The sequence below is a fragment of the Zea mays genome, chromosome 3 (assembly GCF_902167145.1).
Source record: "Zea mays cultivar B73 chromosome 3, Zm-B73-REFERENCE-NAM-5.0, whole genome shotgun sequence".
NCBI lineage: Eukaryota > Viridiplantae > Streptophyta > Magnoliopsida > Poales > Poaceae > Zea > Zea mays.
This window is the reverse complement of record NC_050098.1, coordinates 150,454,717-150,473,395: the sequence shown is the minus strand read 5'-3', so window position 1 is coordinate 150,473,395 and position 18,679 is coordinate 150,454,717. Positions and strand designations below refer to the sequence as shown.

The following is an 18,679-nucleotide window of genomic DNA, read 5'->3' as shown; positions in this document are numbered from 1 at the left end:
TAAGGCATCGCTTCTTCGCCTTGCTCCTAGTGGAGTGTGTGGGTCGTGTGCCCATGGTGATAGGCACGTCGGGGCTGGCGAGATGGAGCTCGCCGGTGGCGGTGGCGAGGAAGTCGAGCGAACCGAACATGACGTGGCTTCTAGGGGCGAAAGCCTCACCGCCGGTAAACGCTGATGATCTAGCCATCGAAGTGGAAAATGTCTCTTGGCACGCTAACGAGTCCCCTACCTGGCGCGCCAACTATCGTGGTTTTGGAAATCGGAGACAATAAGATTTGTGTTCGGCAAGGGTGCTAACGTGGACTCACTCCAAATGGTGAGTCGCTTGGACTCGGATAAGGGTTTGAGACGGTGGGTGTATACTAGTTCAAGCTTTCGCCCTAGCCCAGTGTTGTGCTAATCGTAGTATTGTTGGAGGTGTGTTACAACTGGTGTGCTCTCGTGTAGATGAAAGGGGTCCTACCCTTTTATAGCTCAAGGGCAAAACCTTACATTGGAGACTTGTATTCTGCTAGCCAGAGCAAGGTTTGTTGTTCCTGGACGGTGTAGTTCTTCTGACGTCATCCATAGGGTCGTGCGTAGCCATACTCCCATCATGGCGTAGTGTCCCGTCCACTCGTCAAACAGGTCCCTGTAGTGAGTCTCTCGCTGACATCTTCATAGTAGTGCGCGGAGGGGGGCAGCTCAGTCATATGGTGCAGTCGTGCGGTCTCTCCTGTTGTCACGAGCTCGCTTCACTCACCGGCGTGCGTAGACGTACACCCAGTATGGTGTATCTGTTGTGTACTATTCGTTATTTGGGTCATTGTAGAAACTCTGGTGCTGAGGTCCTCTATATAGAACAGGGTCGACTGGTCCCTCGAGGCAGTGGGGGTGCGCGTGAGGTCATACTTGAGGATGTGTAGCCATGTTGATAGCGACCTCTCGGCGCGCCCTTGATCTGTCGTTCGTATGTCTGGCCATAGCCTAGGGGCACGTCTTGTCTCAGTCAGCGTGGACTCGTGGCGCTGCACTTGGGTCTCCGTCTTGAGGACTTGCTTGGCAAGAACCTTGGTCGGTCGCTCCGCCTCGCAGACTTGCTCAATGAGGACTTTGTCGACCGCTCCACCTCGCGGACTTGCTCGACGGGACTATGGTCGGTCGCTCCGCCTCACAGTCTTGCTTGGCAGGAACTTGGTCGGTTAGGAGGTTATAGGCCTTATTTCGAGTACCCTGTTCCTGGGTACCCAACAAAATCCTCATAAAACTACCGTTGAGAATGGCTTAAGGCCGTCTACAACAGTCTACATATAGTTTACCCAAAAACATTATTTTACACTGTAAACTACACTATTCGCGGAGTGAAGTTTAAATATGGTTATGGGATAAGTAAGTTGCTGGATACAGTCTAAGCCAATCAGATGGGATCGGACTCAAGTGTTGAGCCCTCGTGATTGCTTCAGATTCATGCATACAGGTTCTACTACAACCGCCAGGGACCATCACCACTTAGCCCAGATTTGCCATTTGCAACCATATCAGAAAATTTCCAAGACATTCTAAAATCGATGCTTGCTTATGCATTTACAAGGTAGATTAGCCTGCTTCTACTAAGCATTTACATTACCTCTGCTCAAGCACTCTACTTTCCACACAAGGAGAAAAGAGAAGGGAGTAAGAGAAAGAATTATGTAAAACCGGATTAAAAAAACCTCCTGTTTTCCTGGGAGCGAAAACCACCTAGGTAAAATGGTAGCCACGTTAGCAACCCAGCTTGACTGACTAGAGAGCCTTCACGTAGGTAGGGTACATGGCCTCAGCTCCACTTGTAATCAGGTATGTTTCTCCAGGTCAGTCTAGTGTCAGTTAGCTGCAATGTCATTGTCGGCACTGGCCGTTGATTTGTCAACCACGCGGACATTGTACTGCTGGTATACCCTCGCCCGGTTCTCCTGCCACCACTGTTCTGCTTGTGTCTCGCTGAATCTCTTCCGGCTATAGTTACAAAAATAAATGACAAGTCACGAGCTGAACCACATTGAGAATTCAACAGGAACACGATGTAAGTTCGAAACTAGCTCCTAATGAGCATGAGCAGGATTCAAACGCATCTACCTGAACCGAACCCGCTTGAGATCTCTGGCGCCTCCAGGCAACGCGGTGAGAGTAATGTAAACACCTGGTTCATCTTGCTCTACCCATTCAGCATCATGGCAAGATTCAGCATCAGGCGGCCTACTTCCATTCTTACCCACTTCTGGATGGCTTGTCTTATTCCTAACAGAACTTGGTCCATTAGACGCAAGCAATCCATTATGACCATTTATGATTTGTTCTCCGGAGCTGCTTGGGCTGCCCACACTCTCCATAGCCAAAGACGAGATGTCACTTGGAATGGAAATTCCAGGAAGAGGTGGCAACTTAGTGTTCTTGGCTGCTCCTCCAGGTAATCTCTCTGCCATCCCCTTCAACTGTTACATAAAGAATGGAGTTGACCATCAGAAGATAGCTGTCATAAGTGACACGAGTTACAAATAGGGGTGGTAATGCATCATGATCCAAATGTTTCTTCACAATAAGTTAGGGCCATTAATTAATTTTAGTTCAAAAATGAATAGATCATAATCCGATTCGATCCTTAATTTATAGTAATTTCCCCCTTTATTATTAGTTTAATATCAATTAGCCATGAGTATACAGGGCCACATCTAAATGTGGAATCTTATAGCCAATAATTGATTCCAAAGACAGGAGCCAAAGCTGGAGAAGCCACTTTTTTGGACTTCACCTATCTAATAGAAAACAGAAAAGTACTTCCCACCTAAAGCCATACGTAAAAACATTGTTTGGTACGGCTCTTAAAAAAATAGTGAAACCACACGTGAAGCTGGTGGGAAGAAGCCGTACCAAAGGGGCCCTTATTCAAGTACCGTATCCTGGTTGTAACATACTAACATGAAGGAGGTATTTAATATGGGATATACAACATAGCTCAAAGGCCTTTATCCTAAATGCTAGTATTGAAATTATTCTAATAAACTTATGTGGGCATAAAAAAGAGAGACAAAAATGCAAGCCTTACCTGTGCAGTGAGTGACTTGATTACTTCCTTTGCCGCCTTGCACTTTGCAGTTTCCTCGCCGGCAATGGAAATAGCTTCCTTCAATTGTTTGGTAGTTCTTTCCAGCTCCAACTCCAGGAGTTGAGACTTCCTGGTAAGACTCTCCACCTGTTAAGTCAAGAGCTAACATGAGCAGCAAGTCCTCTCATCCTGGTTATACTTAGCTTTGAGGAAAAGTGAGGTTCAAATCTTGAAACTCCTAATGACAAAACTCCTAATGGCTCCACTCTATTCTACTCTTCAACCAAACAAAAAAATAGAGCAGTTGTTCTGCTTGCCAAACACAGAATAGAACGGCTCCATTTTCAAAAACTGGAATGGAGCCGCTCCATTCTAGTTGACTCTCCAACCAAACACACTCTTACTAAATTTTCATGGGCAGTTGGTGCGCCATATAGTATCAAATAGGCAGACAACAATTTACTAAATTTTAATGAATTTCCATTATCCATACTCTGTTACTGTTACAGAACAAAATGGTATATATCTACAACACAAGGTTGCAGGGGGCAAGCAGAACCAAAAAAAAATTGTAAGCTATCTTTCAGAACTTAAAATCGAAAGTTCAGTGTAGCAACACAAAAAACACTGCTGTCTTATGCTGGAAATCGAGCACATTTTCAGCTAAACTCCACTATATTTAAATTGCAACTACTGAAAGCAAAATACAAATATCAACATATCAATCAAATAGCATCAAAATGTGTACCTGAGATCTCAAATTCAGAACCTCTTGGCTTAATGCATCATTTGTTGGCTTGCCGTCAGTGGGAACTCTGGGAGACGTTAGGCCACCCAGAGTAGGTGTTGGTGTTGTAGATCGTGGAGGGCTTGTTCTTCTTGAAATAGGTGATGTTGCCCTAGAAACAATTCTTGATCCAGGAACTGATGCTGAGAAAAACTTCTTTGAAGATCCAAATACAGGATTGAAAGATCTTGAAATGTTTAGTCCACTCCAATGTGAACTCCCATTGGGCACAGGGGAAACACGGGTGCTATTAAATTCAAACTTCTTGTTTTTCTTGGAATATCTGCTATCCAAATGCTTAAAAGATTCCATTGACGACAACCTTGATAGTTGAGCATTTGACCTTGTTTCCAGATCCTCCTCAATTGTATCACTGAATCCTGGTACGGTAGCAGCCCGTTTCGCTGAAAAATGCATATCTGTCTCAAGTCCCTTTGTCAGTTTGCTGTAGCAGGTATCGCAGACACGGTAAGGCTTGTTTCCATTAGGCGCTAATGAAGCCTTCAGAGATTTTTTACTGCTGCAGGAATGACAAAATACTAGAGCACAGTTGTAGCAATTATGGCGTTTTCTCCTCAAGTTGAATGGCTGACGGCAACCTGAGCACATTGATTGATCAACTCCAGATACCCATTTGTGAATGCATATTGCTGCAGTGAAATTAATTCCACAAACAACATTTCTGACTTGTTTATCTTTCAGTGCTTCAACCAATGTAGGAGTATTCTTATCCTCAGTATCGCCATGACCTAACCGGCCATTTGCACCTTTTCCCCATGTGTACACCTCAGTCCTAGAAGTCAATACAGCCACATGATAAGCACCACATGAAATCTCCTCCACAAAGTTTTTGTATAGCTTGCCTTCAACACGCACAGGAAGCATGCCATCAGCTTGTGCATTCCCAAGTTGACCATAGACAGCACTGCCCATTGTATACACATGCCCAGAAGTTGTTAGGGCTACTGTCAAGCAATGCCCACAAGCAACCTGACAAAAATTGGGCTCCACCAAAGCAGCCACACAAGTTGGGACAAGTTTTGGTTCCTTGTCACCATGACCTAAGCGACCTTTATCACCATCACCCCATGTAAATATCTTACCAGAAGAACAATTGCTAGAATTTGAATTCACAGACATTACTTCTACAACTGCAGCAGTGTGCCAAACACCACAAGCTGCCCGCACCGTACGTAACCCTTTGAGAGATTCAACTTCCCTGGGGACCGAGATACTCTCACGATCTCCATGGCCCAGGACCCCAAAAGATCCATCACCAAATGTGAAAAGCTGTCCAGCGGAAGTTACTAGGGCTGTATGCCAAGGTCCACATGAAATTGACGAAACATGTATACCCTCTAATGGTCCATTCACATGCTTGGGTACCCAGTGACTGACATCATTTCCATGACCCAAAAGCCCAAATTTAAATGTGCCATCCCCCCATGTGTAAAGATCTCCAGATAGTGTAACAGCACAAGTGTGGTATTCTCCACATGCTACAAGCTCAATGTTCATATGAGAAAGAGCATCAATAAGTTTTGGCTGTGACACATCACAATCAACACCATGACCAAGCCGTCCCCCTGATTCCTCACCCCATGAGTATATCTCACCTTGTTTAGTAACAAGTGCAGCATGCCTTCCTCCACAAGATATGTTCTGCACATCAAGTCGCACGGCAAATTCTAATGGTTTTGGTACAAGGCAGTCCATTTTTGCACCTGAGGAGCTTCCGACTCTTGAACCACCACCGCCAAGAATTCCTTCCCCAGTTCCTTCTCCCCATATGAAAACATCGCCTAAAGCATCACCATCATCATGACCAGAACCATGACTAGATGAACTAACGGCACTTGAATAACTAACTCGGAAAGCATCCATTGGGACGCCTCTTGAGTGCCCGTTTGTGTTATCCGATTGTCCAGAAGACATAGAATGGACTGATCCAGCATTAGAATCTGATGGAAAGAAACCCCTGGGAGGAACTGCATACAACATGACATCAGAAAATGCCTTCTCCAATCCATTCTTTGGAGGGCTCCCATATGGAGTACGGAGTCGGTAGTTGTCACTGCCATCCTGATAAGATAATTGGCAAAGATCATTTTAAAAAAATGGCAATACCACAAAAGAGGACATATAATGCAAAGTAATGGGAAGGGAAGGAGAAATCGTTAAAAGTAATTAAGTACACTAGCAATTTAAAATATATTTCCTTTCTAGCTGATAGAATAAGTATTGTGCCTATCTTAGATTTCAGCTTCTAGTCAAGTAGTAGTTGGTGCATATGTCAGCAGTCAGCACCTTATCATCTATCTTATCTTGATTAGCATCTACTTTAATAGTTATAATATGTTGCAGCTTTCTCCAGTTCCAAGTGTGCTACCTTATATGTACCTCAATCCTGCCATGGTTTGAGCAGTTTAAATGAAATAGAAAAATCAGCTCAAAAACATGTGTTTATCTCTAACAAATGGTATGAAGAGTCTAATTCTTCACTATGAAGTTTTGACCTGTGGCACCATGTCCAACCGGCCCAGCCACTCCCATGAGTCGACCACCTCCAGTGGGCGGCGGCGGCAAGCGGTTGCATGACCAGCGCGTAAAGGCAGCGGCAGCTCGGGAGGCAGACTCACAAGTTGCACATGGCGCGGACACACGGGCGGTGCTGGAGGAGGAAGCAATGGCTACGCGCATGGCCAAGATGGTGCGCCAGGTCGCGGTGATCGCTGCTACTACCTTGTGTGCAGAAGTAGACACGGAAGAGGCACAAAGCAGATGCATGCGGATGCCACCTAGGTGTCGCCATGTTTCTCCTTCCCCAGAGAGACGTTATGGTCGCCATGGCTGGTGTGACTCCCCCGTTGTCCGTCGTCAAGGAGTCCGGCAGCGGAACATGCTCACTAATACCAACTACAACGAGTGGAGCTTGGTGATGAAGGTGAAGTTGCAGGCATGACAGGTGTGGGATGTGGTACAACAACATCAACTTCCATGAGGATCATGAGGCCCTCCTTGTTGTTCTTCCATGATTCCATCAGAGATGGCACGTGTCCTCGCGAAAAGGACTGTCAAGAACTCCTAGGACACCATCACCCAGGAATGCATCAACAACGACCGCGCCCACATAGCCACCTAGCAGAAGCTGCATAGAGTCAGCTTTTACTGACATTCAGGCCACGCAAGGACGTCACGACTTTGCTCTGTCTCTCCAACCTGATGCGGCATATGGCGTGGTACAGTGATGAGGAGAAAGTCATCGAGAAATTCCTCCTCATCCCCAAGATATACACGTAGATCGCCTTAGCGATGGAGACGTTGTTTGACCTCAAGGCTATCAATGATCGTGACAATCGAAGAGCTTGTGAGGAACAGTGGCGGAGGTGTTGGGATAGCGGGCACAGCCAAAGACCCGAAGATGAGAATAGAAGAGGGGTTGTGCCAAACAGAGCTAAGTGGGGAGCGGGTTACTAACCGCCTTAGGGCTTGTTCGCTTTGGAGTGGATTGAGGGGGATTGGAGGGGATTAAATCCCCTCCTATACAAATTTGTATAGGAGGGGATTTAATCCCCTCCAATCCCCCTCAATCCACTCCAAAGCGAACAAGCCCTTAGAGGGGAGGCGGTTCAGAATATGGGTAGCGGTGTTCAGGACCTCTACCCAATAGCTGGCAGGAAGAGACACCTAAAATAGAAGGCAGCGGATATTGTTGGACTGGGTAAAACCCTTACCCTAATCCTAGGTTGGGAGTGTATTAAATAGAAGAGTTAGGTGGGCCAAAGCCCATTACAATAGGTGTAAACAAGGAAATAGAGGAAAACCCTAACAAACCTTTTTTGTAGTCTAGTTGTAGTCTAACAGTGTCATCACCTTTAAATGGGTCTTCGGCCTCAAGAAGGATGAGGTCGAGGTGGTCATCAAGCACAAGGCACGTCTAGTGGCGTGCGGGTTCATTTAGTAGGAGCGAGTCGACTTCAACAACACCTTTGTACTCATCGCACGCATGGAGTATATCTGTGTCCTCGCACTGGTAGCCCAGGAGGGCTAGCCTGTCCACCACATGAACGTCAAGCCCTCCTTCTCAATGACGGCTTGAAGGAGGTCCACCTGCTAGACGCTAGGATTCATCATTCCCAACAAGCAGAAAAAGGTTCTCCACCTACGCAAGGCCCTCTATGGCTTGTGGCAGGCACCTCGAGCTTGGAACGCCGAGCTGGACTCCACTCAAGCATATGGGATTCCAGTAGAGCGCTCACAAGGTTGTTGTCTACCAACGGGGCAAGAAGGTTCTACCCTACTGGTAGGCATCTACGTCGACGACTTGGTGATCACCGACACCAAGGAGAGATGGAGGCGTTCAAGGCTATGATGAAGGCCGCCTTCCAGATGAGCGACTTGGGGGCACTTTCCTACCTAGGGATCGAGGTCCACTAGGGCAACTCCAGCATCTCATTCCGCCAGACCGTCTACGCCAAGCGCGTTGTCAAGCTGGTTGGGCGCCACTGTTCTTAAGGCGTCGCCTAGGCGACACCTAGGCGTCTAGGCGCTCGGGCAAAACTGGCCGCCTTGCTCGCCTTACCCACCTAGGCGTCGCCTAGGCGCTAAGGCGGTTGTCTGGTGCACTTGCTCGCCTAGGCGCCTTAAGAACACTGGTGGGCGCACCAACTACAACCTAGCCTACACTCCCATGGAGGGGTTAAAGCTAAGCCATGACAACAAGACGTAGGCGGACGTGACGCGGTATCATCGCATTGTGGGCAGCCTTTGCTACCTCGTCCATACGCGATTGGACTTGGCGTTCGCCATTGGCTTTGCCTGTTACTTCATGCAGCGACCAACGACAGAGCACCAGCATGTCGTCAAGAGGATCCTACGCTACGTTGTGGGTACCTCCTACTATGGCTTGCACTACCCGAGGTGTCCCAAGTCCCAACACTACAACAACAGTGACCACGCCAATGAGATCAATACTAGCAAGAGCACGAGCGGGACTCTGTTCTTCCTCGACGTGCTTGATCAGCTGGCAGTCGGTCAAGCAACAAGTGGTGACTTTGTCCAGTTGCGAGGCAAAGTACGCTGCTGCCACTTCTGCCTCTACTCAGACTCTCTAGCTGATTCGGTTGTTGGGTGATCTCCTTGGCAAAGACACTGAAGCGATGGAGATCAGGATGGACAGCAAGTCTATCTTGGCCTTGGTGAAGAACCCCGTCTTCCAAGAGTGCAACAAGCATAATTGGGTCATTCCATGTGGATTGGAGGGGATTAGGGTGGATTGAGGTGGATTTTAACTTACTATTGGTTTAAACCGACTCAATCCCACCCAATCCATATGGATTAGCATCAAACCGAATAAGCCCTAAGGGTTGAATTTCGAATATTTTATTTTAGTCTTTTAGTCATCTAGTTAGGATTGTAATACAATGGAGCTAGTAAAACCTTGTGGATGCTGTCATTGCTGCTGAAAGGTGAACTCAAAGGAGAACTCCGTCGTGTGTAAGTCCTCGGACTAGTTGCACCAGAGGAAAGGATATCACTTCTAGATTCAGTTCTCCATTTTCTTTGGTGACAACGTGAAATCAGTGTTTTCAGCCCAGCGAACCATACTTCAGCTTCATCTTTATCTTTGCATATCTGATATTAATGAACAAAGCAAATCATGTTGTTGTGTAAATATAAAACTAAGAGTAAGAAAGGAGGAAGACCTGTAGCAACAGAGCCAACAATGATATAACATATAAAAATATAAACCAGGGAAAACTTACTATATCCAATGACCTATCATGTGAAATTAGAGAAAAAGACTGGCATTCCTTCTCAGGCCGTGGATACCTCTGAAAAATTGCCTGAATTATCCAAAAAAGGTCTAGTTAGTAAAATCAGACAACCAAGTTCGTCACAAATGGAAAATGGAAGACTTTAAGAAAACATATGTTTTTGTTCATCAACAATGAAATTCAACCCTATCCTGACACGAATCCTAAACTCCTTGTTATATGCGTCAAAAGTAGCAAGACATATATACATATACAAGAGTTCTTCTAGTCATTTTAAATTTCACAAAAGTATCAAGACATTTTTAATATGAAGCTTGCTGACCAAAGCAACTTATTATTACGGAGAAATTGCTAGACAGGATAATCTTCTAGAAAATGAGTCTAGGCCTCCTAACTCCTAAGAACATTAACTTACAGTCCTTTGCCCAGGAATTATCCTGGATACATGGCTCAACCTTAGATGTTTCTCTTCTTTCCCTGAGAACCATATCAGTACAGATTCATCCTGAAGGAGCCAAAAACGTATAAAATACACCTTATAAGCCAGGTGATTGTGAAGGCACAGAAACACTGTTAAGTTGGAGAGTCCAAATAAGACTCACATTGGATAACCTAAAGGGACAAAACTTTGGCTTTCCTCTACGCCCATACTTCAGTAAGTATGCTCCTTTCTTGAGAGCAGTGATAGCCTGAAAAAAGGATGCTGTCAAGCCTCAAATATCAACATATCCAATCATCAATATATGAAAAAAAACAAGCAACTAGGAGCATGCAACTTCCATACTTACATTTTGAAGATATAAAACAGACCAGAGGTGAATCACTCATTTTATAATATTGATGAAATAATAATAACAACAATAATAATAAAACAGAACACTAGAGACGTACAAAAGCAAGTGCCAGCGCTAATGTTTCAATATACAATATGGAACATTGAACATTGTTTTGCTACTTTTGCTTTGCTGCTGACGCCATACAGCTCATGCTTCATATCAACCTTTTTCAGTAAGCATCAGACTGATATGTGTGCATTTCTTTTATGATTTCCTATCGACAACAAAGAATAAAACCAAAAGAAACCCTATCACACTAGTCGAGTTCTAGTGATGACTGCAACTACAGCCACTAAGCTTGCTGGTTTGATAAGAATATATCAATGATTGTGATGTTTTCAGTTATGCATGACATTTTCCTGTATCGCCTTTGTTTTTTAACTGCTTTGTATTATTAGCATCTTGTCAGATGCACTTGGAAGGGAGCTTATGAAGCATCTCACTATAAACTCCAGAACTGAAACAGAGTTTTGATCAGTGTGCCCAGCAGCTCTTACGTTACACATCATCTGGTATGATCAATGCAGACCCTTAATAGAAAAAAAAATGTGAATGCATTATTGGGTAAGAAACAAATGAAAATGCCATTTTGTCACTTGTCGGCGTAATCAACTAAAGCATGCTGGTTGTATTCAAGTATCATGACCCAGCCTTATCTTCACTCTGTCTAATAAGTTTGCCACAAACAGAATGTTGGACATATATTGTACATAAAGAAAAAAACAAATCAATCATCGCTTGATTCCAAACCCCCACACTGCATCGCCCTCCTTGGTGCCAAAAATAGGAGTATATGACTACAGTGGTAGAGTCAGCTTAAACTGTCCGTTTGCAAGGCATGGGTCGGACATGCCTCTCTAAAATATACAGGAGTTTGATCCAAAAAACCACAAATCCACAACAATCATCCTCATACAATTCTTCACAAATCCATGATACCCAATCCGACATCCATCAAAATCTCACCCAATTTCAGTGTCATGTAGCAGCTAGAACAGAATGAACAAGCACAGCACCAAGGCCAACACAGCAAGAGAACGCACGAGCGTGCAAGTGAAAGAACTAAACTATCAACTAAGAGCCCTCGCTCCCAGAATGAATCTGCTGTTCACCAAAGCATCCCACTGATGACTGATCCCCTCAGCTCCAGAAAACAGGGAATGGGAAGTATAATAGTCCCAGCTTGACCTCTAAACACCCGAATTAGTGGTTGGACGACCAACAAGTCAACCACCATTCTAGCTCCCGGGATTTCAGCAGAGAAAGGGGAATAGCGGCCTGGAATATCCAGACTGAGCTCCATTGTAGCACATAAGAAGAAGAAAAACAGCACAACGCCCATGAATTCCGCCGTAATCAAGCACCATTTCAGGTCGGCGCACAAAGAGCACGAGCTCGCCCGAAGTTCCGCGCCACGCGGGCGGAGAGCACGTAGGTGATAGATGATGATCTTTCAATCCACTCGTGGGAGGGGAAATCGATCCGCGCCACGCGGGAGGAGACGTAAGCGGTGGATGATGATCTACCAATCCTCATCTCAGTTGCACACGCAGTGGAACCAGGGACGGGGGAGGAAAAATCGATCCACCCAGAGAAGGGTTAGCGGCATGCACCTGCTCGATGTCACGCTCCACGGGCCCCGCCCGGATGCCGCCGAGATCCGACGAGACGTCCGACATGGCAGCGGCCTCCGCATCAGCCCCGGCGCCGGCACCGCCCCATCACGGCCAGGCGCGCGCGGACCGCTGGCCTCGTTCACCGAGCCCTGCCGCCGCGCGCAGGGGAGGCGGCGCGCTTCAATGGGGGCTCGCTCGCCTGCGCGGGTCAGGGTGGGCAGGGCAACTCGCGTGCGCGCGGGGCGACGAGCTCAGGGCGCGCCGCCGGGGACGCGGCAGACTGGATCGGAGCGCAGCGGAGGAGGGGGGGGGGGCGAGGGGTTTGGCAGTGCGGGGAGGTGGGAGCGGCAGGAGAGGTGGGGAGATCGCGACGCGGCGGAGTCAGGAGAGAGGAAGAGGAGAGAGAGAAGATGCTGTGAAGGGGGGGGGGGGGGGGGGGGGGGGGGGGGGGGGGGGAATGGAGAATGAAGCTTTTTACCTTTTTCTGTGGTTACTAGATGAGTGCCCCGTGCGTTGCAACGGAAACACACAATACCATGATAACTTATATATATAACTAGGTGCGTGCCCGTGCGTTGCTACGGTAGCTTAAAAATTGGTTCAAAATAGTGATGCAAGAATAACAGGTGCACGTGACAAGCAATAGTCAAATACTCGAATGATGTTGATCCAAGAATAACTGTAACATTAACACTTAATACACTGAGGTGCCAACATACGAAGTGAATGAACAAATTCCTAAGTACAGATCTTTCATCTTCATATCCTATTATGCTATATCTAAAAGTTGTCCCCTTTTCAGATCAAATAAGCACAAATGTATATCTTCACAATGCATTATTCAGATCTCCAAAACGCACCAAACCATATCCTTTGGGCCATCCAGTCATCCTATCAACAACAACATTAGCTCCTCTAACTGAAGGGTACTTAGCCCTGAACACATCTTCCAACATGGAGTCAGTAACACCATGAGCCAAATCACCAACAAATATTGTGTGATTAGAACCACTATCTCCACGCTTATCACCAGTGCTAGCAGAAGCTCAGTTCAGCTTAAAAGTCATCTCAACATTCGGCATCATCTGCCCATTGAAGTTCATCGAGTATGTTCTGCAGCAGCTCGAGAGGAAAACTCAATAAAACCATAGCCTTCTGAGTGCCCAGTCTGCTTGTTCCGTATAATTTTCACAGAAGCAATCTGCAGTTACTTGAAAGTATTAGGTCAACGAAAATAACTTAACAAAAGTATTAGGATTCCAATCAGACAACAAATATAGTAGATCAACTAAAATATATCCCGAGACTTATATTACTAAATCGTTATATTGAACTCCGAATATAGAAGCAAATACAGTAGATCAACAAATATAGAAGCAAACACACATGTCATTCTTGGTATGAGTTTGTTATAAATAAAGAGACAGGTTGCTCATCACCGGCCACCCTCAGCAGAGATGTAGTCATTAAAAGTTGAAAACGAAAAAAAACACACATTGGCATCTGTGCCTACAGCTTACAATCAGTCATATGCATGGTTCTGGGCCTAAAACCTAACATCTTGGTTTGGTTGAAATAAGAAGTAAATATGGAAGGAAGACGCCCTTAGCTCATCAGGGACTACACTGAACTAAATGATCTAGTATCAAACTCTATAACTATAACAGAAAACACAATAAATAAACAAGAGCATAACAGCACCTACAGCTGCGGGCATATCAAAACCAAATTAGCCAAAGCAATCATACAAGGGAGCTCACTCTCAGATTTCCAATGCTTCGGACAAACCATCAATTGTCTCAAGTCCGCCATGCACAACACGACCGCCTACCCGATCAAGGACCAGACAAAAGCTTGTTGATACCACCAAGCAAGTTACAAATCATAGACAATATAATTTCAGAACAGAAGCTTGTTGTAAAAGAAAAAACACTGACAGTGCGACTGCTGGGGCCGGGTGCTTGGCGGCAGATGGACAACCACAAGTTGGCGAGAGCGTGCGAGACGGAACAGGGCGTGGGTGCGGCTGCTGGCATGAGACAGTGAGAGGGTTACCCCAAGGTTGTTCATCTCCTAGATTTTGTGAACTCCGTACTCCACAGCCTACAAATGGCAGACAATTGATTAGGAATCAAAGAGAACCCTTGGGGGATCTAAAAACAGAGGGACTTTCCTGCCAGGAAAGTTATCCATGTGAAAAAAGGAGGATGAAACTACCGTCCACATGGAATAAATAATAAATTACAGAAGATAAAGAGGAGCATTACAGAAAAACACCTGATCATGTGGCTAGTAGGAGAATACAATCCCTGTGAGCAAACCAAGAATCCAAGACTTCACACCCATTTATTCATGGAGCCATTTAGTGGCGGCCTCTTCGAAGAGTTTTGAAAAAAGCTATGGCAAAAACTATTTCATTTAGCAATTGTATGAAAAATGGTCAATTGATTATTTACAAGAAAAATAACATGGTATATCGAAAAGAATTCCATTAACAGAAAGTACACGAACGCATAAATTTCCCTATACCTCTGTTGCTGCTGCTTGTACCATCGCGCAAGCAGGTTTACCTGCTCTTTACACCAACATGCAAGAAGGAAGAAAACCTTTGCACTTCATATGTGAGCTAGTGTCGTCGTCACTCTCTATCTGTCTGATGGGCGTTGTTATGAAACAACGGCGTATGACGGTATCAACACATAAACTAATGCTTGCATATAAGGTTAGATGATTAGAAACAGAGTACAAAGGCTCACTATAGCTGATCATGTGGCTAGTAGGAGAATACAATCCCTGTGAGCAAACCAAGAATCCAAGACTTCACACCCATTTATTCATGGAGCCATTTAGTGGCGGCCTCTTCGAAGAATTTTGAAAAAAGCTATGGCAAAAACTATTTCATTTAGCAATTGTATGAAAAATGTCAATTGATTATTTACAAGAAAAATAACATGGTATATCGAAAAGAATTCCATTAACAGAAAGTACACGAACGCATAAATTTCCCTATACCTCTGTTGCTGCTGCTTGTACCATCGCGCAAGCAGGTTTACCTGCTCTTTACACCAACATGCAAGAAGGAAGAAAACCTTTGCACTTCATATGTGAGCTAGTGTCGTCGTCACTCTCTATCTGTCCGATGGGCGTTGTTATGAAACAACGGCGTATGACGGTATCAACACATAAACTAATGCCTGCATCTAAGGTTAGATGATTAGATACAGAGTACAAAGGCCCACTATAGTACACCATGGTTTGGGGACCTCTTCCCATGATTTTATATACTATTGGTTTCTCTGTCAAACGAAGGCAATCAAGCATGTTCATGACAATCTGTTTGAACTGATAAATAAACAAGAATAAAACAGCTCCCCCACACACAAATGTTTTTGAACTGATCAAGCATCTGGCATAGTATAGGCATGCTCACGTGTACCTTTAAAAAGGAACCTACTTGTTACCCCCACAATACTACATAATTTTCCCTGTGCAAGAATCTAGCATAATCTGCTACTTGCATCCCTATTTAGCTTACCCATACTTAAGCATCATCGATACAACAACCCATGGCAATCTGCTACTCCAAGGTTTAGACAGACTATCAAGCATACAGAGACATGGCAGTGCCAGACTTGAAGTGAAGCAATTATGGATAGGTTATATTCATATAAATTAGTGTCTGCACCACATACTTATTTAATTAAAAGAAAACCATGAGGAGATCCAACCCTAAGAAAGAGCCTATTGGAATCATCAGAACGGACTGGCTACAAGCATATCCCACAAGCAAATATCATTATGCCAATCCTCTGTATTAAGGCAATATGATTTACGATAATACCATTATGCATAAATGAGTCAATCCGAAAATACCATTATGCAGCCATAATATACAGTATTAAGGCAGTATGGACAGAACAATGCAAGCAAATATCAGCCTAAGTTAGCACAATGTCAACATACTCCTATGCAGCTAGAAGACTACTCTAGAAAAAAAAACTCGCTTCTGCAAATGTCAAATATCCTAGTACCTATGCAGTATAAGATAGTGGAGATAGCTTGCGACATTATCTTTCCAGAAGGCAAGTGCCCCCTAACAGGTATGCTGCTAGTTACTAATTATACAAGCTTATCCTCTATTTAACCATAAGCTGGCCATCAAACAGTGGAAACATGTGTCAGCATCAAAAGAAAAGATATATTTAGAAACAATATTATTTCACTTAGCTGCTCCTAGAACTTGAGGTCAGATCAGAATGGCACAAATTAGTAGCACAAAATGCAGTATCAAAATACGGAAATGAATGCATTTTAAACATTGAAAACAGCACAGCAGAAGCAGCTAACATCACAGTAAAAAAATCAAGTAATACCAGTAAAATTGGAATCGATCTTGATGTGAAGTCACCTGATGGAACACGCATCCTTAATAGCACAAAATGCAGTATTACTATTTACTCCAGTCCTGGTTCGTTGCCTTAATTCCTTCCGGCCTGTTCAATTTATGCGATCACTCAAGACATGTATACTGCGGAAACCTGGTGGTTGTCATCAGATGTATTTTCCTTGATAGTAAATTGTATGTGCAGATCTGTAATTTTCTTCATAGTAAATTGTATGTGCAAATGTGTACTCAGTGAATTTGGTCTCTAGCTGAGAAATAACACATGAGCGGACACCAGGGCTTATTTGTGGATAGCTTCTGATTCTACTGAATATTGAGCTTGACAACACCATGTGTTATTGGTCTAATGAATCATACATATTTTTGCCCTGTTGCTCTCTGCAGCTGCTTGATGGCTAACCTTACCCGGCAATGGAGTACGCTGGTTGCAGCGTTTGTCGGTCTTTCATTTTTCCTTCTCATGCTCTGTTTGTTTGAATTATCTTTGTTACCCTACAAGTTTAGTCAATTTTGGCTATGCCAACTGCAGTCATATAACAGCTTATAGTGTGTTTGCATGTTGCTGCTTTCTAGTCTCCCATTGTTGTTTATCTGTTTGGCAGGGTCACATTGCTGCACACTGCCCACTGTTTTAATTAAAAAACCACGACAACTCGCTTCTTTGAAAATACCACGCAAGATAGCATTGACAGGTGTTCCAATTCAATACGAACGCATGTAAGTTGACTTCCCATTCGTCCCTTACGGATTACGAGTTGTTGTGAGTTGTGACACGGACAACATATAAAGTATGACCATAAATAGTGGAGTTGTGAGGGCATTTTCAAAGTCAGAAGAAAAGCAATTGAGTAGTTCATCTCAGCATTTTTTAAGAGACACACCTACTTCTAGATAACTCAAAGCTTGTTTATGTGTTGAGATCATCATCTGCTTTATTTCCTCCCTTTCATGCCTACGACTAAGAGAAAGCAATAAAAGGAGTTCTTTTTCTTCTCGTGCGAGTAGGACATAGTAGGTGATATGATGATACGCTAACAACTCAATTACGACAGCCAGAAAAGGCAAGAGCTCAAATCACTCGCCGAATTTCGCGACCGACGATAGCTTACAACAAGCACGAACGAACGAATCGGTGCAAAGAAAGGCAAGCCGAGATCTTTCCCCAACAACCTCCGGTTCCCATGAAAAGGCCGAGCTTCTCCTGTAATTAACTACTGCTACCACCGTTGAAGCAACAACAAGAAGCAAGCACAGGCGGCGCACAGCGGGAAAGGATTGCCCTCACCTTCTCGAGCTTCTGGAAGGCGTCGGCACCGAGGGGCGCCCAGCCGCAGAGCGCGTTGCCGGCGGCCTCGGAGAGCCAGAGCGGCCACCCGAACGCATCCTTCTTCACCGCCGCGATGTGCTCTCGGGGCGCCTAGCCGTAGAGCGCGTCGCCGGCGGCCTCGGACAGCCAGAGCGGCCACCCGAACGCATCCTTCTTCACCGCCGCGACGTGCTCTCGGGGCGAACGGTTTGCGGCGGGGACGCGGCGGGGTTTGCTCAGGGGCGGCTGCGGGGTTCCACGGCTGGGCGTGCGGCATGCGGCGGGTGGTTCGCGGCGGTTGCGACGGCTGCCGTGAGATTCACAGAGGGATCTCTCGCCGGCGGCCTCGGAGAGCCAGAGCGGCCACCCGAACACATCCTTCTTCACCGCCGCGATGTGCTCACGAGGCGAACGGTTTGCGGCGGGGGTGCTCGGGGACACGACGGGGTTTGCTCAGGGGCGGCTGCGGGGTTCCATAGCTGGGCGTGCGGCATGGGGCGGGTGGTTGGCGGCGGTTGCGACGGCTGCGGCGAGATTCACGGAGGGATCTCTCGCGGTGGTTTGCGGAGGCGAGGTTTCCAGAGGTCGGGCGGGCGAAGGAGGGGCGGGGGCGGTCTACACTAAGCGCTTAATAGTTAGTAGAGAAGAGATACTAATCAATCAATATGAACAACATCAGAGACTATGAAGCAAGTGCCAACAAAGATTTGTATGCAGTAATGCAGCAACATAAGAATTTTTTCCTTGCTATTATAACATGTGATCAGCCCCTAAAGTATGGAAGCCAATCAATATCTTGACATGTGTTAGGTTGAAAAACAAGGGCAAGATAAAAGAATGGACCTTTTCTTATTGTGGATTTGTTGTGAATTTGATTAACCACAAAGAGGC

General features: G+C 45.4%; 1 protein-coding gene and 1 long non-coding RNA gene across 3 annotated transcripts; both read right to left on the bottom strand.

Annotated features, from left to right (window-relative positions):
• Positions 1-1,475: 1,475 nt before the first annotated feature.
• On the bottom strand, positions 1,476-12,504 carry LOC100280426 (uncharacterized). 2 transcript variants are annotated; one of them, XM_020549698.3, is made up of 9 exons: positions 12,075-12,504; positions 10,228-10,314; positions 10,041-10,130; positions 9,614-9,694; positions 9,288-9,482; positions 3,810-5,930; positions 3,062-3,208; positions 2,095-2,450; positions 1,476-1,974 (listed from the first exon to the last, which is right to left on the bottom strand). In XM_020549698.3, exons 1-9 carry the CDS (start codon positions 12,138-12,140, stop codon positions 1,842-1,844), a joined length of 3,276 nt encoding a protein of 1,091 aa, XP_020405287.1. In that variant the 5' UTR covers positions 12,141-12,504; the 3' UTR covers positions 1,476-1,841. The 2 variants fall into 2 exon arrangements, with proteins under 2 accessions (XP_020405287.1, NP_001146821.2); NM_001153349.2 differs by lacking the exons at positions 9,288-9,482; positions 9,614-9,694; positions 10,041-10,130; positions 10,228-10,314; positions 12,075-12,504 and having other exon boundaries at positions 1,517-1,974; positions 3,810-5,375.
• A 170-nt stretch (positions 12,505-12,674) lies between these two features.
• On the bottom strand, positions 12,675-17,955 carry LOC103630395 (uncharacterized). The gene is made up of 4 exons (XR_002268109.3): positions 15,090-17,955; positions 14,355-14,958; positions 13,838-14,180; positions 12,675-13,278 (listed from the first exon to the last, which is right to left on the bottom strand). It is a non-coding gene; the product is annotated as an uncharacterized lncRNA (long non-coding RNA).
• Positions 17,956-18,679: the final 724 nt, after the last annotated feature.